General features: G+C 40.7%; 1 protein-coding gene across 1 annotated transcript in view; it reads left to right on the top strand.

The window, feature by feature from the left end:
* notch1b (notch receptor 1b) overlaps positions 1 to 19,464 on the top strand; it is a 35,266-nt gene extending 15,802 nt beyond the window's left edge. Inside the window, exons 10-34 of the mRNA XM_060884086.1 lie at positions 152 to 265; positions 970 to 1,203; positions 1,326 to 1,436; positions 2,084 to 2,276; positions 2,581 to 2,726; positions 2,818 to 2,931; positions 3,711 to 3,830; positions 3,979 to 4,131; positions 4,228 to 4,456; positions 5,372 to 5,573; positions 5,839 to 5,992; positions 6,112 to 6,296; positions 6,542 to 6,674; positions 6,975 to 7,232; positions 7,369 to 7,481; positions 7,740 to 8,311; positions 8,593 to 8,973; positions 9,058 to 9,203; positions 10,686 to 10,899; positions 11,139 to 11,226; positions 11,678 to 11,840; positions 15,353 to 15,651; positions 16,128 to 16,275; positions 16,405 to 16,502; positions 16,726 to 19,464. Of these exons, the coding sequence (XP_060740069.1) occupies positions 152 to 265; positions 970 to 1,203; positions 1,326 to 1,436; positions 2,084 to 2,276; positions 2,581 to 2,726; positions 2,818 to 2,931; positions 3,711 to 3,830; positions 3,979 to 4,131; positions 4,228 to 4,456; positions 5,372 to 5,573; positions 5,839 to 5,992; positions 6,112 to 6,296; positions 6,542 to 6,674; positions 6,975 to 7,232; positions 7,369 to 7,481; positions 7,740 to 8,311; positions 8,593 to 8,973; positions 9,058 to 9,203; positions 10,686 to 10,899; positions 11,139 to 11,226; positions 11,678 to 11,840; positions 15,353 to 15,651; positions 16,128 to 16,275; positions 16,405 to 16,502; positions 16,726 to 18,054 (5,897 nt within the window). The 3' untranslated portion in view covers positions 18,055 to 19,464. The remainder of the gene's footprint in view (positions 1 to 151; positions 266 to 969; positions 1,204 to 1,325; positions 1,437 to 2,083; positions 2,277 to 2,580; positions 2,727 to 2,817; positions 2,932 to 3,710; positions 3,831 to 3,978; positions 4,132 to 4,227; positions 4,457 to 5,371; positions 5,574 to 5,838; positions 5,993 to 6,111; positions 6,297 to 6,541; positions 6,675 to 6,974; positions 7,233 to 7,368; positions 7,482 to 7,739; positions 8,312 to 8,592; positions 8,974 to 9,057; positions 9,204 to 10,685; positions 10,900 to 11,138; positions 11,227 to 11,677; positions 11,841 to 15,352; positions 15,652 to 16,127; positions 16,276 to 16,404; positions 16,503 to 16,725) is intronic.
* The last annotated feature ends 248 nt before the right edge of the window (positions 19,465 to 19,712 follow it).

Genomic DNA, 19,712 nt, shown 5'->3' with positions numbered 1-19,712 from the left:
TAATGAAGCATAGCTGGGGATTGTGTAGATGAGTGTGGTGGAATGAAGCAAGTGTGGTCTGGAGAGATCATCCCAAAGGCCCTCTTTATTATCCCCCTCTTTTTCTTAACCCCCACTTCTCACTCCTCCCTCACTCTGCCTCTCTTCTCAGGATATTCTGGGAACCAGTGCCAGGTTGACATCGATGAGTGTGCCAGCACGCCCTGCAACAATGGCGCCAAGTGTATTGATGGGCCTAATATGTACACCTGCCAATGCACTGAGGGTAAAACAAATTTTTAAGCACTTTTATTTGTTATAATTACAGATTTCTAACCTTTTAAGACATCTTTCAGAAGCAGGGTATTAACTGTATTTATAAATTAATCCAATAAACTATACAATGTCTGTACAGTTACAATGACTTTGCCCCTGAAACAGCTTATATTGTATACACACATTGCATGGCCAAAAGTATGTGGGCACCTGACCAACACACCCATAAGTGCTTGTTGAACATCCCATTCCAAAGCCATGGGTGATAATACAGAGTTGCTCCCCTTTGCTACTGTAATAACATACAATCTGCTGGGAAGACTTTCCACTAGATGAGGCTGTAAGGATTTCTGTCTGTTTAGACTAAAGAGCATTAGTAAGATAATGCACTAATGATGAACCTTGACAAACCATTTCTTTATAGACCTTGCTGTGTATATAGAGGCATTGTCTAACCTTACAAGTAATCTGATTGGCTTACTTTCTCTTACCATATCAAAGATAAGCTCTGATTGAATCTCTCTATATACAGTAGGTGTCCTGAGATATTACCTGTACAAACTGCAAGTTAAACTTTACTAATTTTTTTACCATGTTAATAGAAATATTTTATATGTGGATGCCAAAAGATTGTACTCTGGAATCAGGGGTTGATGAACTTGAAGGTTTATATGAGAAACACAGTAATATAAAGTATTTTTTATTATGGTCCAGGTTATACAGGACAGCACTGTGAGTCTGATATCGATGAGTGTCTGTCCAATCCGTGTCACTATGGAATCTGTAAGGACGGCCTGGCCAGCTTCACCTGCCAGTGCCACCTGGGCTACTCTGGTCGACTGTGTGAAGCCAACATCAACGAGTGTCTGAGCCAGCCATGCCAGAACGGAGGCACCTGTCAGGACCGGGCAAATTCTTACCTGTGTGTTTGTCCTAGTGGAACCTCTGGTGAGGAAGTAAACTAGATTCCTGCTACAGCCTGCTGTGGTTTAGATACTAAATCTTACACACACACACAGGGAATAATTTTTTGCTGTAGAGTTTCACTGGACACTTTTTTTTGTTCACAGGTGTTAATTGTGAGATCAATCTGGATGACTGTAAGAGTAACCCATGTGACTATGGCAAGTGCATTGACAAGATCAATGGATACGAGTGTGCCTGCGAGCCAGGATACACAGGTCAGTTGCTTAAAGATATACACAAAGATCACGTCTTTGCTGATAGATAGTGTTACTAAACCCTGTTTATTGACTGATATTATTTGGGTAATATTCATGAGTTGCACTGTGTGGATCAGATGGCAAGAGAATGGCACTCTAAAGACAGGGGGAATGGGTGCTGACAATAGCCTCCCCAGGTGAGTTTGCCACAAACAAGGGTGTGGAGGGACAGCTGGCCAGCGAGTACAAACTCTGACTGCGGTGTTGCCTTACACTTCCTCCCAATCCCCCGCCTGGCGCTCCGACACGCAACCTCTGTTGCTCCCCCATTCAATGGACAGAGCTGCCAGGCATCTGTGGGGGAACTTTAAAGGACAAAAGATTTGCAAAAGATTTGTGTAAGCTGATCTTTTAAAAGGGGAAAGTTGGCAGGCGCTTTAAAGAAGAGCGACAAACGAAACCTCCCTTTTCATGCTGTGCCTCGCGTCGGCTGAATGGTGGCGCTGCTTCAAGTGGCGGCAAAAAGCTGGTGGATAGCAGCATTCTGTGAAAGAGGCAATTCAGTTTGTTGGAAAAGAAAAATGTATTCATATATATGTATTGTATCTGAGTTTTTAATCCTGTTTTTAAATGATCATTAAACTTAGAAACTTTTTTCATCACAGGAAAAATGTGTAACTTCAATATCGATGAGTGTGCCATCAATCCCTGTCACAATGGAGGAACGTGTATCGATGGAGTCAACGGTTTTACCTGTCAGTGCCCTGATGGCTATCATGACTCTACCTGCCAGTCTCAACTCAACGAGTGCCTCAGTAACCCTTGCATTCATGGACACTGTGAAGACAAAGTCAACGGGTATGATGTTCTTATTTCCCTTATTAAAGTCAAAGTCTAGTGTTTTATTAGCTAACTATCCATCCACCTCATCTCCCACATATGGGTGATCAACATGGGCAATAATTTCAATGTTTTCCTAAATTTTTTTTTTTTTTGGACATCCATTTTGTCTTTGTGCTAATGGGCATATGAGGTCTGATAGTAACTTCGTATTTTTTTCTCATATAAACTGATGTGCTCCATTTAAATATTATATATAAAATTATAAAAATTATATATATATATATATAGAACAATATCTCATTCACCTCTTTTTCTGTAGTTATAACTGCATTTGTGATTCGGGTTGGAGTGGCACCAACTGTGACATCAACAATAACGAGTGCGAGTCAAACCCCTGCATGAATGGTGGCACCTGTAAGGACATGACCAGTGGATATGTGTGCACCTGCCGAGCTGGCTTCAGTGGTAAGTGCTGCTCATTTTGCTTATGTACGCCTGCATGATGGCTTAAGTCATAGCCTCATTCAAACTCCGGGTTCCATGATTTTGTTTTTAGGTCCTAACTGCCAGACGAACATTAACGAGTGTGCTTCAAACCCGTGCTTAAACCAGGGGACTTGCATTGACGATGTGGCCGGCTACAAGTGCAACTGTGTGCTGCCTTACACTGGTACAAGCGTGATTGTTTATTATCATTCCAAATCTTGAAGCTGACATTTTTGAACAAAATAAAATACAGAGATATGATAAATGTGCTCCCAAGGTCATGTTCTGTGCTCGGTTCAGCAACAGCGCTTCCTTTTTCCTCTCCACAAGCTGATTGCCTGTTTGGTCATCCTGGCCTGCTGAGTATACGCAAGTGCCGCTGATAACATTATGGGAATGTGTTTGCAGAAGAGTCCACATTCTTTCCTTTCTGTATTTTTTTTTTTTTTTTTTTTTTTACAAAACAGACAGGATCATTTGCAGCCTACTGGACTGAAATCCTGTTAATTTCCAAAACCTTTTTTTTTTTGGCGGAAAAATCCACACAGAGATGGAGCTGGAATAACAAGCGGGTCCTGGTGCAGGCTGGGTGGGAACAGTAGCCTGACACATTTCCTGTTTGCCTTGCTTCCTCTCTCACAGAAAAGCAAATGGAAAGACAATGAGCGGAAAGGCCTGTCAGCTTCCTGTAGGGGCCTGGTGTCGTGGAAACAGATAGGAAGACGGGCTGTGAGGCCACCCACCTCTTCTTACCAGTGATGAAATGCTAATGTCTCTGAGAAGAGGCAAATCTTTAAAGGGCTTTTTCCAAATCCAGTGCCATTAACTAAATATAGTGCAGTTAAGAGTGAAAGAGTCATGGAGGAAACAGCAACTCATACTAACAAAGTACATGAATAAATGCTATCAATCATTTGAAAAAGCTGCATTGTTTTAAAATGAGGTTTATTTTGTGATTCACAGGCGAGAAATGTGAAACTCTGTTGGACCCTTGCAGTCCCAAACCCTGTAAGAATGGTGGGGTTTGTAAGGAGTCAGAAGATTATGAGAGATTTTCCTGTGTATGCCCAGAAGGCTGGCAAGGTTAGTAAGCACAGTGCAGCAAAGCAAAATAAATAAGTAATAGCGTGCAATTTGCTCATTATAATCAAATACTCCACTGCTTTTAAAGGAAGTCAAAGAACATTTGTTGCATGTTTGTTGCATCTGATTTCCTTTCCTGTTATTACAGGTCAGACCTGTGAGATTGATATCAATGAGTGTGTGAAAAACCCATGTCTCAATGGCGCCATCTGCCAGAACTCCATCGGCAGCTACCAGTGCAACTGCAAATCAGGCTACAGTGGACGCAACTGTGAGACAGACATTGACAACTGCAAGCCCAGTAAGTCCATTTCCTACTGTTCTTCTAAATGCTGTCCCTTTTCTTGATCTCTTACTCTTTCCATGATGCATATAACCCTATTTGTGTTTTACCCAGACCCGTGCAGTAATGGTGGGTTCTGCAGGGACGGTATAGACACATTCACTTGCACTTGCCTCCTGGGATTCCGTGGTCCCAAATGTGAGGAGGACATCAACGAGTGTGAGAGCAATCCCTGTAAGAATGGAGCCAACTGCACAGACTGTGTGAACAGCTATACCTGCACGTGTCTCTCTGGTTTCAGTGGCATTCATTGTGAGACCAACACACAAGACTGCACTGAGAGGTAAAACCCACCCTCCATTTACTTTTCAATTTAAGCTGACTCTGATTTACACATCATTCTGATGTGTAAATCACAACCTTTACACGCACACTGCCTTTACTGTTTTGCTTACAATGGTCAACTGTTTTGGCCATTTGCAGTTGATTTTAAGATTTTTCTTATGGGGAGAACAAAAAAAAAAAAACCTGAGTCAGGACCAGCCCTCTTTAAAGAGGCATAACAGAACTGGCAGAAGATTAGGTAAGATATACGACTATGTTGTGTTGGAAACTGAGTTGCTATTATACTTGTGCTTGGGCTGCCCCTTGGCACTCCCTTTGGTGGACAAACCTCCATGTAAGTACATGATCGGCTTCTTTCCCAGGACATAGGACATGACCAAAAAAATAACTTATAAAGGGTGGGTATGGAAACCAAAGGCAGTGTATCCTCAAAGCAGATTTATTAGGGGAATCTAAGGGTCATGCTAAAGTCTTTGGCTGGGATCAAAACAGGCAAAAGAGTCAAAAACTCATAACAATCATGTTTTATTTCCTTTGTACAATAGCTCTTTGCCATATTAAAACATATGTGGAACATATTTGAAACTGCTGCACATTAGAATGAGTTCATTAATATAAACGCGTGACTTGAATTGCTGTATTGTCAGAGCTGCTGATATAGAAAATGAAACCTTTTTTTGACAAGTCTGATTCTGATTCAGCAACCAATATAGTGGATCTGGGGTAAAAAACTATTATTTCATAATTTCATAAACTATAGGCCAAACTATGTAGGATTAACAAGCAACACGTCTGATGAATTAAATGTCATGGCAACAGGAACAAGTGCAGGAAACACTGACCAAATAAGGAAAGTGGTCAGATTGCTCAGATTACTGAAAGCCATATGAATTTTCCTTTCTTTGTTTTGCAGTTCTTGCTTTAATGGTGGCACCTGCATGGATGGCATCAATACGTTCAGCTGCCTTTGCCTAGCTGGCTTCACTGGCAACTACTGCCAGCATGACATCAACGAATGTGATTCAAAGCCATGCATGAATGGCGGCACATGCCAAGACAGCTATGGCACATATAAGTGCACCTGCCCTCATGGCTACCATGGGTTCAACTGCCAGGTACATCCCTCCGTCTGCAGTATATAATCTGATGGTACCAAAAGGTCAACTATTTGTCATTAATAATGTAAAAATGTTATAAATGCGAGAAAAAATAATTTACCTTTTACTTAACTAATGACGAGGTCAGACATGGGTCTTTGAGCAGGGAATTTCCTAAACAGTATTGCACACTGTATACAATCCAACACATTTATGTTCTTGCACCATTGGAATACATGAATGAATAAGGAATATTTGAAATTCTGTCTCCTGTGCCATTCAGGATCTGGTAAACTGGTGTAAGCCGTCTCCTTGTAAGAACGGGGGTACCTGCAGACAGAGTGGCACTACATACACCTGCCAGTGCCAGACAGGCTGGACTGGTCTCTACTGTGATGTTCCCAGTGTCTCTTGCGAGGTTGCAGCCAAACAGCGAGGTAGGGACTTAGTGTGGGTTTGTGAATGCAGTTCCTTCTGCAAGTGGATACTCTGCTTATATTCTCTGCTGCATTTGAACATATTTGATTTATTACATTTTTCTCTGTCTGCTCTGAAGGTGTGGATGTTGCCAGATTGTGCCGTAACTCTGGCCACTGTCTGGATGCTGGAAACACACACTACTGCCAGTGCCAGGCAGGATACACTGGCAGCTACTGTGAGGAGCAGGTGGACGAGTGCATACCCAACCCTTGCCAGAATGGAGCTACATGCACTGATTACTTAGGAGGATATTCTTGTGAGGTGAGGTGAAACACAATGAAATGGTACACAGTAATACATTATGTTTATTTACTCACAGATTGCTGATTTAGGATTAGCTTCCCATTGCAATGTCTTAATAGGATAATGATCAGGAAAGTTGGTATTTTTGTGTGTTGTCACATTGATGCTTTTAGACGTGCACCCAAGGCTGGACTGGGGATTTTAATGTTTTAATTTATATTTTGACATTCAATATACACTCTTTTTCTCTATCTATATTGCAGTGTTTGCCAGGTTATCATGGAGTAAACTGCTCCAATGAGATCAATGAGTGCCTTTCTCAGCCCTGCCAGAATGGGGGCATCTGCATCGACCTCGTCAATGCCTACAAATGCTCCTGTCCCAGAGGAACCCAAGGTCAGCTACCTCGTCTGTCAATCTGTTCATCCTGCACTTCACTAATTAGCAGACAGTAGTCAGCTTAGTGAGACTTTTCCTCTGTGATTGATTTCTCCTTGTTGAGTGAAGGCCAGGAGTTTAATTGCATTCTACAGCTAAGATGTAATTTGAACAAGCATAGGCAAAAAAATTCTATACATGCTTCAATCCTATTTTTCATTGTTTATAATGATAGACATCTCAGAGCTTTAAGTATTATCAGCACATGCCTGCTCAAGCCTAACTCACAAGTCTAACCGTCTCTGCTTTATGTTCCAGGTGTTCACTGTGAAATCAACATTGATGACTGCACACCTTTTACTGACCCTGTGACCCAGGAGCCAAAGTGTTTTAATAAGGGACGCTGTGTGGACCGTGTTGGTGGATACCACTGCGAGTGCCCACCTGGCTATGTGGGAGAGCGTTGTGAAGGAGATGTCAACGAGTGCTTGTCTAACCCCTGTGACCCACGTGGTACACACAGCTGCATCCAGCTCACCAACAATTACCGCTGCGACTGCCGCACTGGATACACAGGTACTGTGGTACTGTCCATAGATATTACTTCCATCATAGAGCTATGGCAGGAACAATGTTCATTTTTCACTGATAATGTGGGGTTAAATAACGAGCAGCTGATGTACATGATTGCATTTATGTTTTTTTTTGGTAGGTCAGCACTGTGACACTGTGCTTGATGGCTGTAAGGGGAAACCATGCCGAAATGGAGGGACCTGTGCTGTAGCCAGTAACACTCCCCTTGGGTTCATTTGTAAATGTCCTCCAGTGAGTGACATATTTTTCTCCTCTATCAGGAAATGACTTTTTTCACCGAAATGGATGCTTTTTATTTATTTAATGGGTACAATTTCAGTGTGTCATGTGTGTGTCTAGAATTTTACCATGTTTAGTTTTCCAGTGATTATTTATTTTTCCAGACTTTGTATTCTATAAGTCAACAAATCACAATATTTTGAAAATTATAATTTTTTTTCCATTCCTTTCATTTGCTGAGGTACAGTACAAACTCCTCTCTGTTTTCAGGGCTTCACTGGTTCAGCCTGCGATTATGATGCTTATTCATGTGGCAGCCTTCACTGTTATAACGGTGGCACCTGCATCTCAGGCCAGAAAGCCCCACTGTGTTTGTGCACACCAGGCTTTAGTGGCCCTGAATGTCAGCACGCATCTGATGGGCATTGTGCTTCCAAGCCTTGCTACAACGGAGGAACTTGTAAAACCATCCCAGAGGCACCCTACTTCCACTGTGTGTGCCCGGATACATTCAATGGCCTGCTGTGCCATATTCTGGACTACGGTTTCTCCGGCGGTATAGGCCACGACATCACTCCACCACCTTCAGTGGTGGCTAGCTGTCCAGTGGCTGACTGTGCCTCTAAAAAGGGCAACAAGTTTTGCGACAGCGCCTGCAACACCTATGAGTGCGAGTGGGATGGTGGTGACTGCTCACTCAATTTTCATGATCCCTGGAAGAACTGCTCGGCTGCACTACAGTGCTGGCGCTACTTCAACAATGGCGTCTGTGATAAACAGTGTCACAATGCTGGCTGCCTCTATGATGGTTTTGACTGCCAGAAAAGCAGTGGCGACTGCAAGTGAGTTACAGATATCATAGAGTGGATACACATATGGTGGGATGTGTTAGCTGAAGTGAATTGTTTTCATTGAATTGAATTGATTTGAATTGAATGGATTGATATGCTGTCTATAGACAAAAAAGATATTTTAAATTAATTTCGATTTTGTAAGCATGAAACACAGCATGAATGCTACAGATTAATTTTATGCTATCTTTCATTCTATTATGCATAGCAATATGCAGCCGAGGTTCCATCAATCCAGCAGTTAAAGATTATTCTCTTGCTTTATCTTTCAGCCCTCTCTATGATCAATATTGTAAAGACCACTATGCTGATGGTCACTGTGATCAGGGCTGCAACAATGCAGAGTGTGATTGGGACGGACTGGACTGTGCCGAGAACGTGCCAGAGAAGCGTGCAGAAGGCCATCTTGTACTGGTGGTACAGTTGCCGCCTGAGCAGCTACGCAACAACTCGTCAACTTTCTTACGTGAACTGAGCCGAGTGCTACACACAAACGTGGTGTTCAGGCTGGATGTGCAGGGCGAGCTCATGATTTACCCATATTACGGAAGTACACACGAGCTCAAGAAGCACAACATCAAGCGCTCACTGGACTCATGGTCCGACGTCTTCGGCTCAGGCCACCATGAGCAAGACCACACGAAGGTCAGGGGGTAAGTGAGCAAGCTTCTTTGCAGTTGGTCTGTAAACAGTTAATGGAGGTCTTGGTATTATAGGACATTGTGTCTTCTCCCTAGCTCGGTGGTGTATCTAGAAATCGATAATCGACAGTGCTACCAGCAGTCGACCGAGTGCTTCCAGAGTGCTACTGATGTTGCTGCCTTCTTGGGAGCCCTCGCCTCCAGTGGCAACCTGAACATGCCGTACATTAAAGCCGTCGGTAGTGAGTATTGATCACAAGGCTCTCATACTAAGTGTGAAAAGTTATTCTCATAGCCATCTGTGTATTGTTTTTATGACAGTGTTGTTTTTACGACAGAATTTTCAGATTTGACAGCAGTTATGGGTGGAATTCAAATCTCAGGCTTTTTATTAAGGCACTCGTTCTTATACATTTCTACAGTAACAACTAATTTTATACATGATTTATACGGTGGATGTTCCAGATAATCTAACACGTTGAAAAAACATGCTGTTTTTTATTTAACTTTTATTGAATTCAGTGTCTGAGCTTTCTTTCAGTCAGCATGTTTTCCAAAAACTGGGCAAAATTAATATGAATCAATAAGAACAACAACAAAAAATGAACTCTGAGATTCAGCAATTTTTTTGGTTATCTAATCAAACAGCGAAAGCTATACAAAGACACAGACATATGTATATACACACCCACACTGTAGCCTGCACGAGAGTTCTTCTTCCTGATATTCATAAATTCCAAGTTAATAGACACTTACTTGCTCTAATGATCTCAGAATATACCAGTAGCAATCGCTCTAGGCTCGACCTTTAACAGTCATCCCATTTCACTCACGCGCACATAGTGAACACTGCAGGGATTATGTGGATGACTTTGAACTTTTTGTTTTTTTTGTACTCAAACACTAGAGAGCAAATGGAATCACACGTCAGATGAACTAAACAATCAATGTTGCAGTCAGAGCGCAAATCTACCTGCTCCAGGCACCAAGATGTTTAATTGCTGTAAATCAAGCTCAATACAACAGATCTGTTTCTCAAATATCACACACGCACACACACACACACACACACACACACACACACACACACCTTAGTGTGGCCTAAGCATGGAAAGAAGCAGGCTGCTGCAACCTTCACCTCTCTGAATGTAACACCAAGCCTTAGTGCATCTCTAAGGGTTTAGGTTAGGAGAGTTTATCATTTCAAAATCTTTAGCAGAGACAGGGAGAGGGGCAGGATAAAAAAAAAAAGAGAAGCGGAGGAAAATTGATCGGGAGTGTGCTAGAAGTTGGGAGTCTTTGTTATCTTGAAAATCCTAATAAATCCTTCGTCTTTACAGCTTAAAGCGTGCGCAGTAATTTGAAGTTCATTAATCCCTCCCTTTTTTCCCCCTTAAAGAAGAAGTGGTAAAGTTGTCTCCTGGTACCCTGGGCTGAGGAGATGTGAGAGGAGGTGTTCTTTCTCTCTTTTTTTAACTTCCTCGTCTTCCTATTTGCCAGCACCTCTTTTTTCATGAAAAATTTTTAGCGATTCTGATTATTCCTGAATGGCATACTCACACTTAGCAAGTGCACGCCACAAACCTGGCTCCTCTCACTGCGTCGCTTAGCCAAGCATCTTTTGCGTGTACAAGGATTGTTCTTCTACAAGGACATGTGTGTGACCTCTTCACACACTGTCCTGCACTCGTCCGTTAGGTCTGACATGTCTTTCCTTCTTTCAGCTGAGAGTGAACCTCAGCCACCCACAGAGCCATACCTGCTATACGCGGTTCTGGTCGGTCTGGCATTGCTGGCCTTCGTGGTTGTGGGCATGGTGGCTTCCCGTAAGCGGAGAAGAGAGCATGGCCAGCTCTGGTTCCCTGAGGGCTTCAAAACCAGCGAGCCTAGCAAGAAGAAACGACGAGAGCCTGTAGGCGAGGATTCCGTTGGTTTGAAGTGAGTACAGTGAGTTTTCTTGGATGTATGTGTGAACACAGAAAAAGAGGGCATAAAACTTATGACATGCTTAAGGTGCATTAAAATAGAGAGGAGATTTTATTAGCAGTAATAAAAGGAAGGGTTGTTAAATTAGCAGCAGGTTTTTGTTGGTGATGCAGATGCAAGACTGTGGATATTGTGGGTTTGGTGATGGAGGGCACAGCAGCACTTCTGATGGGATTTTTTTCTCCTTATAGGCCACTGAAGAACTCCGATATTTCACTAATGGATGACAATCAGAATGAATGGGGAGAGGATGAGCCAGCAGACGCCAAGCGCTTTAGGGTAAGACACAGTAATATCCTGAAACTTATTTGATGCAGTTCTGTCTTCTTTTGTATAGATTTATAGGTATCAGAATCTTTATTTAATGTTGTTGCTGTTCGTTCGGCTGCTCCTTGTTCGGGGTCATGTGGTCTGCATATTTGATTTGGCACAGGGTTTTCACCCAGATGCCCTTCCTGACACAAAATCTTTATTTAATATTCAATATTGTTAACTCTTTATGATATTCTATAGCCTATTTGTACTAACATGTAGATTGCATTTTCAACTCCATTGCCTTTCAGTATGTTCCTCTGAATAAAAGTGTCTGCTAAATGTTATAAATGTAAACACAGGCTAATTCTTACAAACCTTGCATTTCTAGCATCTTTTAGAACATGTGTAATTAACTAGCAGATATGGATTGGGGTCATTTTCATAGCTTGTTTGTAATTGTGTGTGTGTTCATTAGTTTGAGGAGCCAGCGATGTTGAATCTGGATGACCAGCAGGACCATCGGCAGTGGACCCAGCAGCATCTGGATGCAGCCGACTTGCGGATCCCCTCCATAGCACCCACACCTCCTCAGGGAGAGAACGAGAACGACTGCATGGACGTCAATGTCCGAGGACCAGGTACGGCAACTAAAATATACAAAAGAATTGTATTCTATTTGTATCTATTAATACGTCATAATCTTAATAAAAAACAGACCAATTCAACTAATTTAACTTATTTAATTTAAATTTTATTTTTAAAAAAACTATTTGGGATATACACATCAAGTATAAATCCACAATCCAAAATTTACTCTAGAAATTCTAATCCATATAACCAAGAGTGTGCAAGAATGTAAGTTTCCCTGAATTTTGTAAAACGTATTTACCTCCTGCCTAATTTCCTGTTTTCTAGCATATTTGTCACACATATTTTTTTTTCCAATATTTAAATGATTTATTAAGGTATCAATTTCTTATATTAATAATTATGAACTTTTGCAGCAGTAACAGCAACCAAAAGCTTCCTTTTTAAATCATTCTTTACACTGCAGTGGAGCAGTGGTACTTATTGGTTCGTTTCATATTTATATTCGTCAGTACTCAATAGGTATAAAGATTTCTTTCAGAACCTTTTGTGACTTTGGAGTTAAGTCGTCACTGCACACTCTTGAGAACATTTCTCTGTTTCAAGTTTTATCCATATAAGAGATAATGGCTTGAACTGTGGTTCAGTGAAATCCAACCTTTTCATCTTTGTTCTCTTTGTACTCTACAATTACTTCTATTTTCTGGTATAATTCAGTATAATAATAATATTATTATTATTATTATTATTATTATTATTATTATTATTATTATTGGTGTTGTGTAATAATAATAATAATAATAATAATAACAATAATAATAATAATAATAATAATAATAATAATATTTCAACATGGGTGGCTAAAAGTTGGGGTCATTTGGATAATTGAGTAGCACCCGGGGCAATTATGTGTTATATCAGTGCTGGGTAGTTTTGTTCCTTTTTTCAAAATTTTAATTTCTAATTTTTAAACATCATGAGTTTATTCAGGATCACTATATTTTGTCTGAAATTATTCAGTGTGACTTGTAATGTCACACACATGTAATGTGAGTAAGATTTTTTTTCACGTGTGTCAGTATAGTATCAAGGTAACTGAACTGACTAGAAGTTTGTTATCCTGCTAACTTCTGCTTAATTGCCTCCCTGCTGTAACAAACGCTGCAGAACCTTCAGACCTTTTTTCAAAGCCTCTAAGCACATGCACACACTCCATCACTGAGACGCATCATGCTGTGGAAAGTGCTGCTGGGGAGAAGGTTTTATTTCACAAGCAGCTACCTGATAAAAGCTAAATATGAAAGGAATAAAACACAACAGAGCATTCTGTTATAGTAATCAATTATAAATAATCAATGACGGGATGGTGTTATGTGATTAACACCCTGAAGATTATTCATTTCCATTTCCAACAGCAATGTACTGAAAATGTATTATTTTGGGCAAATGAAATATTACATAATTAAATATTATTTATTAAATAGTTAGGCATCATTCATTTTTAAATTATTTTATCTTTTATCTTAAATTATTGTGGAATGTCTGTGAAACAAGCTAGTTCTGTCACAAGTGTCACTTTGTTCTTTCTCTTAACTTTTAATAGGGCAAAAAAATGCAGCTTATAAACATAGAAATTCCCCTTTAGACTTTCCTGTGGTGGAAATTTAAAAGGAACCACTTTCCCACTAACTTTTACACAATGCTAAATTAAAAAAAACTTTTAAAACAATTATTTTTATATAATAACTTTTTTCTTTAAAAATATTCCAATTATCATTAGTGTTAAATTATGTGGCGAATACACCATAAAAGTCACAGCGAATTTCAAACATATCATTTGAGTCTTATTTTGATTTATCTTGCAGCTTAACACTACTGTCTGTGTCGTGCTGTTTCAGAGTCAAGAATCCCAATGGGGCAGTTATCTAATTATCATGTGAGCAAATGCTCAGAAAGATAAATCTACAATTACACATTTGCAATCAACATTCAATTAAAAGGACCCACAACTAAACACTGGTTGACAATTAAGAGCTCTAAAAAACTAAGTCTAGTTATATGTGTGTAGATGAAAATGTATACTCGAGGAGGATAACTAGCTACACCAAGACTTGCTGAGCAAATTCAATTACCTGGCAAGCAGCAGCAATTTTAAAGACCATTAAATCTCAAGTCTATCCAGCAATCACCCTCTTGTATGCTCGAGTTTTTTGAACGCTTTATTTTCTTAAGCTGTTTTGTAGTGAAAGCCCACCCACATTTGTTGGCATTCTCGTTATCTCCTGCTCTTTCAAGTGAGCTCTTTGTTTCCTGACAGGAGGGGAGGACTGCCTCCTTGTAAAATAAGTAGCCTGATTGGATAATGTAGCTGGTTGTGTAGAAATTTGCAGTTGCTGATCACAGGGAAGTTTTTTCCCCTCTCTCAAAGTAGCAATTTTAGTGATGGCTATCAGGATATAAAAAGACCGAAACATTCTTAAAAAATCGATCACAGCAGCTTAATATACAGAGCCCAATGGGAAGAGAGATCAACTTCAAAGACTCACTGGAAGCTCTAAGCCTTGGGGAGTGTGCCTAAGAGAACCCCTCGCTCTCTCCATGATACCTGCAATCTCTTTACACGTGCCAATTAAACAGAAACTATATCAGACTCGTGATTTTATTTCAATAACTGTCTAAAACCCTGAAAGAATGACAAAAAAAACTGAAGACAGTGTGCTTTTTGCAAGCATTTTTTTTCTACTTTACTCTTTGAATCAATGTGCTGGAATTGACCAAATCAGGATAGATCTGGGAATAGCTGTTCTTTTGAAGAAAAGAAGGCCCTGTTAAAGACGGCATGTCAAGCCTCTTCTTAGAGATGATAATGCTCGCTTATACCAGCCATGAAGTTTTCAAAAGCCTAGCCCACTCCCTTAAGCTCAGCAGGAAAAAAACCTAGCGCTTGATTAGAATCCGTTATCGAAGAGATCTGGGGATGATTGGCAGAGGCAAACACGTCAAATCCGCTTTCGATTTGTTTGTTACTTTGCTGTAATCTTTCCGTCACTTTGAAGAATGATGGGAGTAGACTATGCCCTCAGACTGCCTCTTAGAGGTTCTTATGTCTCACTCTCAGCTGAGAACATGAGTGAGGGTGTTTGGTTACATTTCTCTTTGGCTACAATTGAGTTTGGTTTTGTGTTGCCATCCTTTTACTAAACCTAGATTAGTAAAACCTAGATTCTCTTTTACTAAACCTAGATTGTCATTGCCCTTGTGTCACTGAATTAAACCAGAGAATGTTACCTGAATGCTAAGTTACTTTCAGCTGGTTAGGCTGGGACTTTCCATAAATAATATTACCTGTTTAAAAACATTTTATTTTTAGGTTTGGTTTACAGTTGTACAATTTTGCCTTCATATTTTAGGAATGTTTACATACCATTATATAACAGTGTTCCTCCAATACCCAGGACACTTGTGTCGACAAATGTACTAATCCTAAAACAGAAAATGATTTGATGACCTGAGTTTAGTTTATACTGATGCATTGTTCCTGCCTTATTCTATTTTGTTTCAGATGGATTCACTCCTCTAATGATCGCCTCGTGTAGTGGAGGAGGCTTGGAAACCGGCAACAGCGAGGAAGAGGAAGACGCCTCTGCAAATGTCATAAATGATTTTATCTACCAGGGCGCTAACTTGCACAATCAGACAGACCGCACAGGGGAGACCGCCTTGCACCTTGCTGCCCGCTATGCTCGTTCTGACGCCGCTAAGAGACTGCTGGAGGCCAGTGCGGACGCCAACATCCAGGACAACATGGGCCGAACTCCACTGCATGCTGCTGTGGCTTCAGATGCGCAAGGGGTCTTTCAGGTGTGTGATTATTTGTGTGTTGGTACTTAGCAGCTGTCAGGAAGCTGTCAGTCTTCAAAAGAGCCCCTGAACTACCTCTATGATCCATCTCTGTTTTGTACAATAGTTTTCAGGTGCTCATTGATGTACATTATCATTCATATTTTGTCATCAAACATGCTGATCATGTGCAATTCCAAAATGTTTGTCATCTGAACACACACACACACACACACACACACAATTCCCGTTGTTTGGTGTTGAAGTGCTACCTATTGCAACATTTCCAAACAGCTTGTTGTTATGGCATTGGAAAACAGGTGCTTTTGAAACTGAAACCTACAGATAGGTAATAAATTAAAGGAAAAAAGTTGCTCTGTTATGATGTGGGGACATTTTTTTCTGACATGGTTTAGCTTCAATTCAAAATTCTTCAAATTCTTTTTCCAATTTGATTCCATTTTAATGTCATTTCTAACAACAAATCCTTGTTACAGATTTTGATACGTAACCGTGCAACAGATCTCGATGCCCGCATGCACGACGGCACTACTCCTCTGATCCTGGCTGCCAGACTGGCCGTGGAAGGCATGGTGGAGGAACTAATCAACTGCCACGCTGACGTCAATGCCATTGATGACTTTGGTAATGCTTGTTCACAGTTGTTGTGTAAAGAGGTCTGCTCTGATCAGATTTCAGTATTCTGCTTGCTTAGTGAGAAGACTGCAATATAAGTGGAAGAGTTTATGATTTGTTTGTGTCTTCATGCACCAGGAAAATCTGCACTGCACTGGGCTGCTGCTGTGAACAATGTGGATGCAGCTGTGGTACTGCTTAAGAATGGAGCAAACAAAGACATGCAGAACAACAAGGTACATTTAGATGAATAAAAAAATATACTGGAGTTAATAGTAAGCCTTGTCTTTTTTAACCGTATCATAGCTGCATAGCTGCATATGAAGATGCTACTTCTAATAAGAGTGTACTACTTCAAATCACTTGGTGTAATATTTAAATTATTTATTAACTAGAGCTCATTATACGTTATTTATTAACAGTGATGTTGTCTTAACTTGAATGCCTCTCACACTACAGGAGGAAACACCTCTGTTTCTGGCTGCCAGGGAAGGCAGCTATGAGACAGCCAAAGTGCTGCTGGACCACTTCGCCAACCGTGAGATCACCGACCACATGGACCGGCTGCCTCGTGACATTGCTCAGGAACGCATGCACCATGACATTGTGCGCCTTATGGATGAGTACAACCTGGTGCGCAGCCCGCCTATGCCTAGCGCTCCTATGAGTTCCACACTCTCACCTCCTCTGTGCTCACCCAATGCCTACCTGAGTGGCATGAAGCCCTCCATTCAGAGCAAGAAGGTCAGAAAGCCTGGTGCCAAGGGCATTGGTTGCAAGGATGCGAAAGATATGAAGGCCAAGAAAAAGAAGCCGCAAGATGGTAAAGGGAGCTTGTTAGACAGTTCAGCTGTGCTATCACCTGTTGATTCCCTTGAGTCGCCTCACGGCTACATTTCAGATGTCGCTTCACCACCTCTGATGCCCTCACCTTTCCAGCAGTCACCCTCTGTGCCACTAAACCACTTGCAGGCTGTTTCTGATGGTCATGTTGGTGTTAGCCACTTGAGCATGGCTGGTAAGCAGGAGCTGGCACGCTTGCAGTTTGATCCCTTGCCTCCACGTCTCACACACCTCCCTGTGGGTGGATCAAATGGATCAGCAGCTATGAATGGTCAATGCGATTGGATGAACAGGTTGCATGCTGGCCTGGGTCAGCAGGGTCAGTTTGGAGCCATGAGGAGCATCCCCAGCCAGGGTGGCATGTGCCAAACTAACCAGCACACCTTGATGGCGTCACTTCACAACGGTGTTCCGGCCAGCGCACTACCACAAATGATGAACTATCAGGGCTTGACAAATCCCCACCTAGCTGCACAGTCACACATCCTACAGCCGCAGCAAATGCAACCCAGCCTTCAGCAGCAGCAGCAACCTAGCATCCAGCTGCAACACCAGAACTCGAACCCAAATCAGAACCTGAGCAGCAGCCAAAACTTCATCAGCAACGAGCAGCAGCAAACCACAGGGAGCAGTGTCCCCATCCACACAATTCTCCCTCAAGAGACACAGCTCCTTAACCCTCAGACGTTGGCTCCCGGCATAGCCAGCACGCAGTTCCTCACACCCCCATCACAGCACAGCTATTCAGGTGGCATGGACACCAACACACCCAGCCACCAGCTTCAGGTGCCTGATCATCCTTTCCTCACACCATCGCCAGGCTCTCCTGACCAGTGGTCCAGCTCTTCACCCCACTCCAACATGTCCGACTGGTCTGAGGGCATCTCTAGTCCACCCACAAGCATGCACTCCCAAATTACACACATTCCAGAGCATTTTAAGTGAATCAGTTACATCTAGGGATGAAGTATTGTTTTTTTTTTTTTTTTTACCCTTTGTAAGTACTCTTTGTAAATAGAAACCTAGTTTAAATGAAACATCTTTTCTATGTCTTTTGTACTAACTACATTTTTCCGCCCTTTTTTAATTTATTGATGTATTGTTATTTATACATTTTTACACCTGCCTGATCAGTTAAAGTTCATAAATTAGACAAAAGAGACATCTGTTGAGTAAGAGAAGTACCTTTTTTTATTCTAATTTTGTTTGTTTTTCATAATATTTTGTGTTTTCACTAAATTACACTGGGTATTTATTTGCCTTTATTTTTTTGTAGTCAAATTGCCTTCACTTCTATTTTGTCCTTTTTTCTACATTATTGATTTTTGTTAATCACGTGTGTAAGGGCATTGCTATTGAGCACAATTTTTCTTTAATGTTCTCAGTATTACAGCAGAAGAGTACATTTTATTTTCATTTTAACAATCAAAAAGGAGCTGCTTATATATCCTCACCAGAGCAAGAAAACGAACAGTGAGGTTTTTCATGCCTGTATATTTTTGCCTTTACAGCCAATAGGGATTGACCACTCGCATCTTTAGTGTATAACAGGTCTGAATCAGTTTCAGAAATCAGAGTTGCTCTTGGTCATGTTGTCATAGTAGTTACTGGTGCTTACTACTTTAGCACATCTGTACAGTTGATTTCTTTATTTTCCTTAGAATAAATTGCCTGCGAAATGCAGAGTTGTAAAATTTCCACTATAACGGTGGGTGTTAAAGTGAGGATTTGGACTCCTTTATTAGGTGTTGATGTGATGTAATACAGTTTGCCGTTTAAAGTACTCTGTATTTTTCCCTCCTTTTCAATTTTACTGAACTGGTCAAGTGGCCAAAAATGTGTGGGGTCGTGTGGATAGGCTTGTGAGCCTGTCTTTACTTCCTCTCTGGTATGTAATTTTGGAGCCTATGGCTACTGTAAATAGACCTAATGGACATGGTTCGTGTGAACAGGATTTTGTTTCAAAAATCTTAAGTCTTATACATGTCACTGAAATTTGAAACGTTGGAAAATAGCCCTTTTTTTCTCTTATAGAAAGAGACTATATATTTTACTCAGTATCACTGAGTTAAAGGTGATATGAGATGTATACAAATTATTAGATTCTATTTTACGTTCCACAGAGATACAAAATGAACAATTAGAAACCTAAAAAAAAAGATATTTACTGACAATTAGTTACAAAATTGGTTTAGTTACATTTGGTTTTGTTGGAAAAGGGGTAAGCTGGTATGTTGCTGTGAAGTTATATATACATTTTGAGCCTTCAGTTAAGATTATAAGGTCAACAACGTTCAATGTCATATTTGTAAAAAAAAAAAAAAAAAAACAACAAAAAAAACAAACAAATAATAATTATAAAATGCCTAACTCATAGTTTACATAAAGTATATTTTCTGTTCATTCTACTGTCAATCTGTAAATGTTCTTCTTACAGTAATAAAAGATACACGTTTGTATCAGATTTCATTGTGTCTGCTGTTCATTGGAAGCCATATTGCTTTGCGCTGAGTTCTTTCTTTCCCATGACCATCTGAGTCAAGACTCATTACTTCATATTCACTGAAGTGTCACAGATAATACTCACTGTTATACAGTATTTT

The sequence above is a fragment of the Tachysurus vachellii genome, chromosome 12 (assembly GCF_030014155.1).
Source record: "Tachysurus vachellii isolate PV-2020 chromosome 12, HZAU_Pvac_v1, whole genome shotgun sequence".
Taxonomy (NCBI): Eukaryota; Metazoa; Chordata; class Actinopteri; order Siluriformes; family Bagridae; genus Tachysurus; species Tachysurus vachellii.
This window is presented reverse-complemented; position numbering and strand designations above follow the sequence as displayed.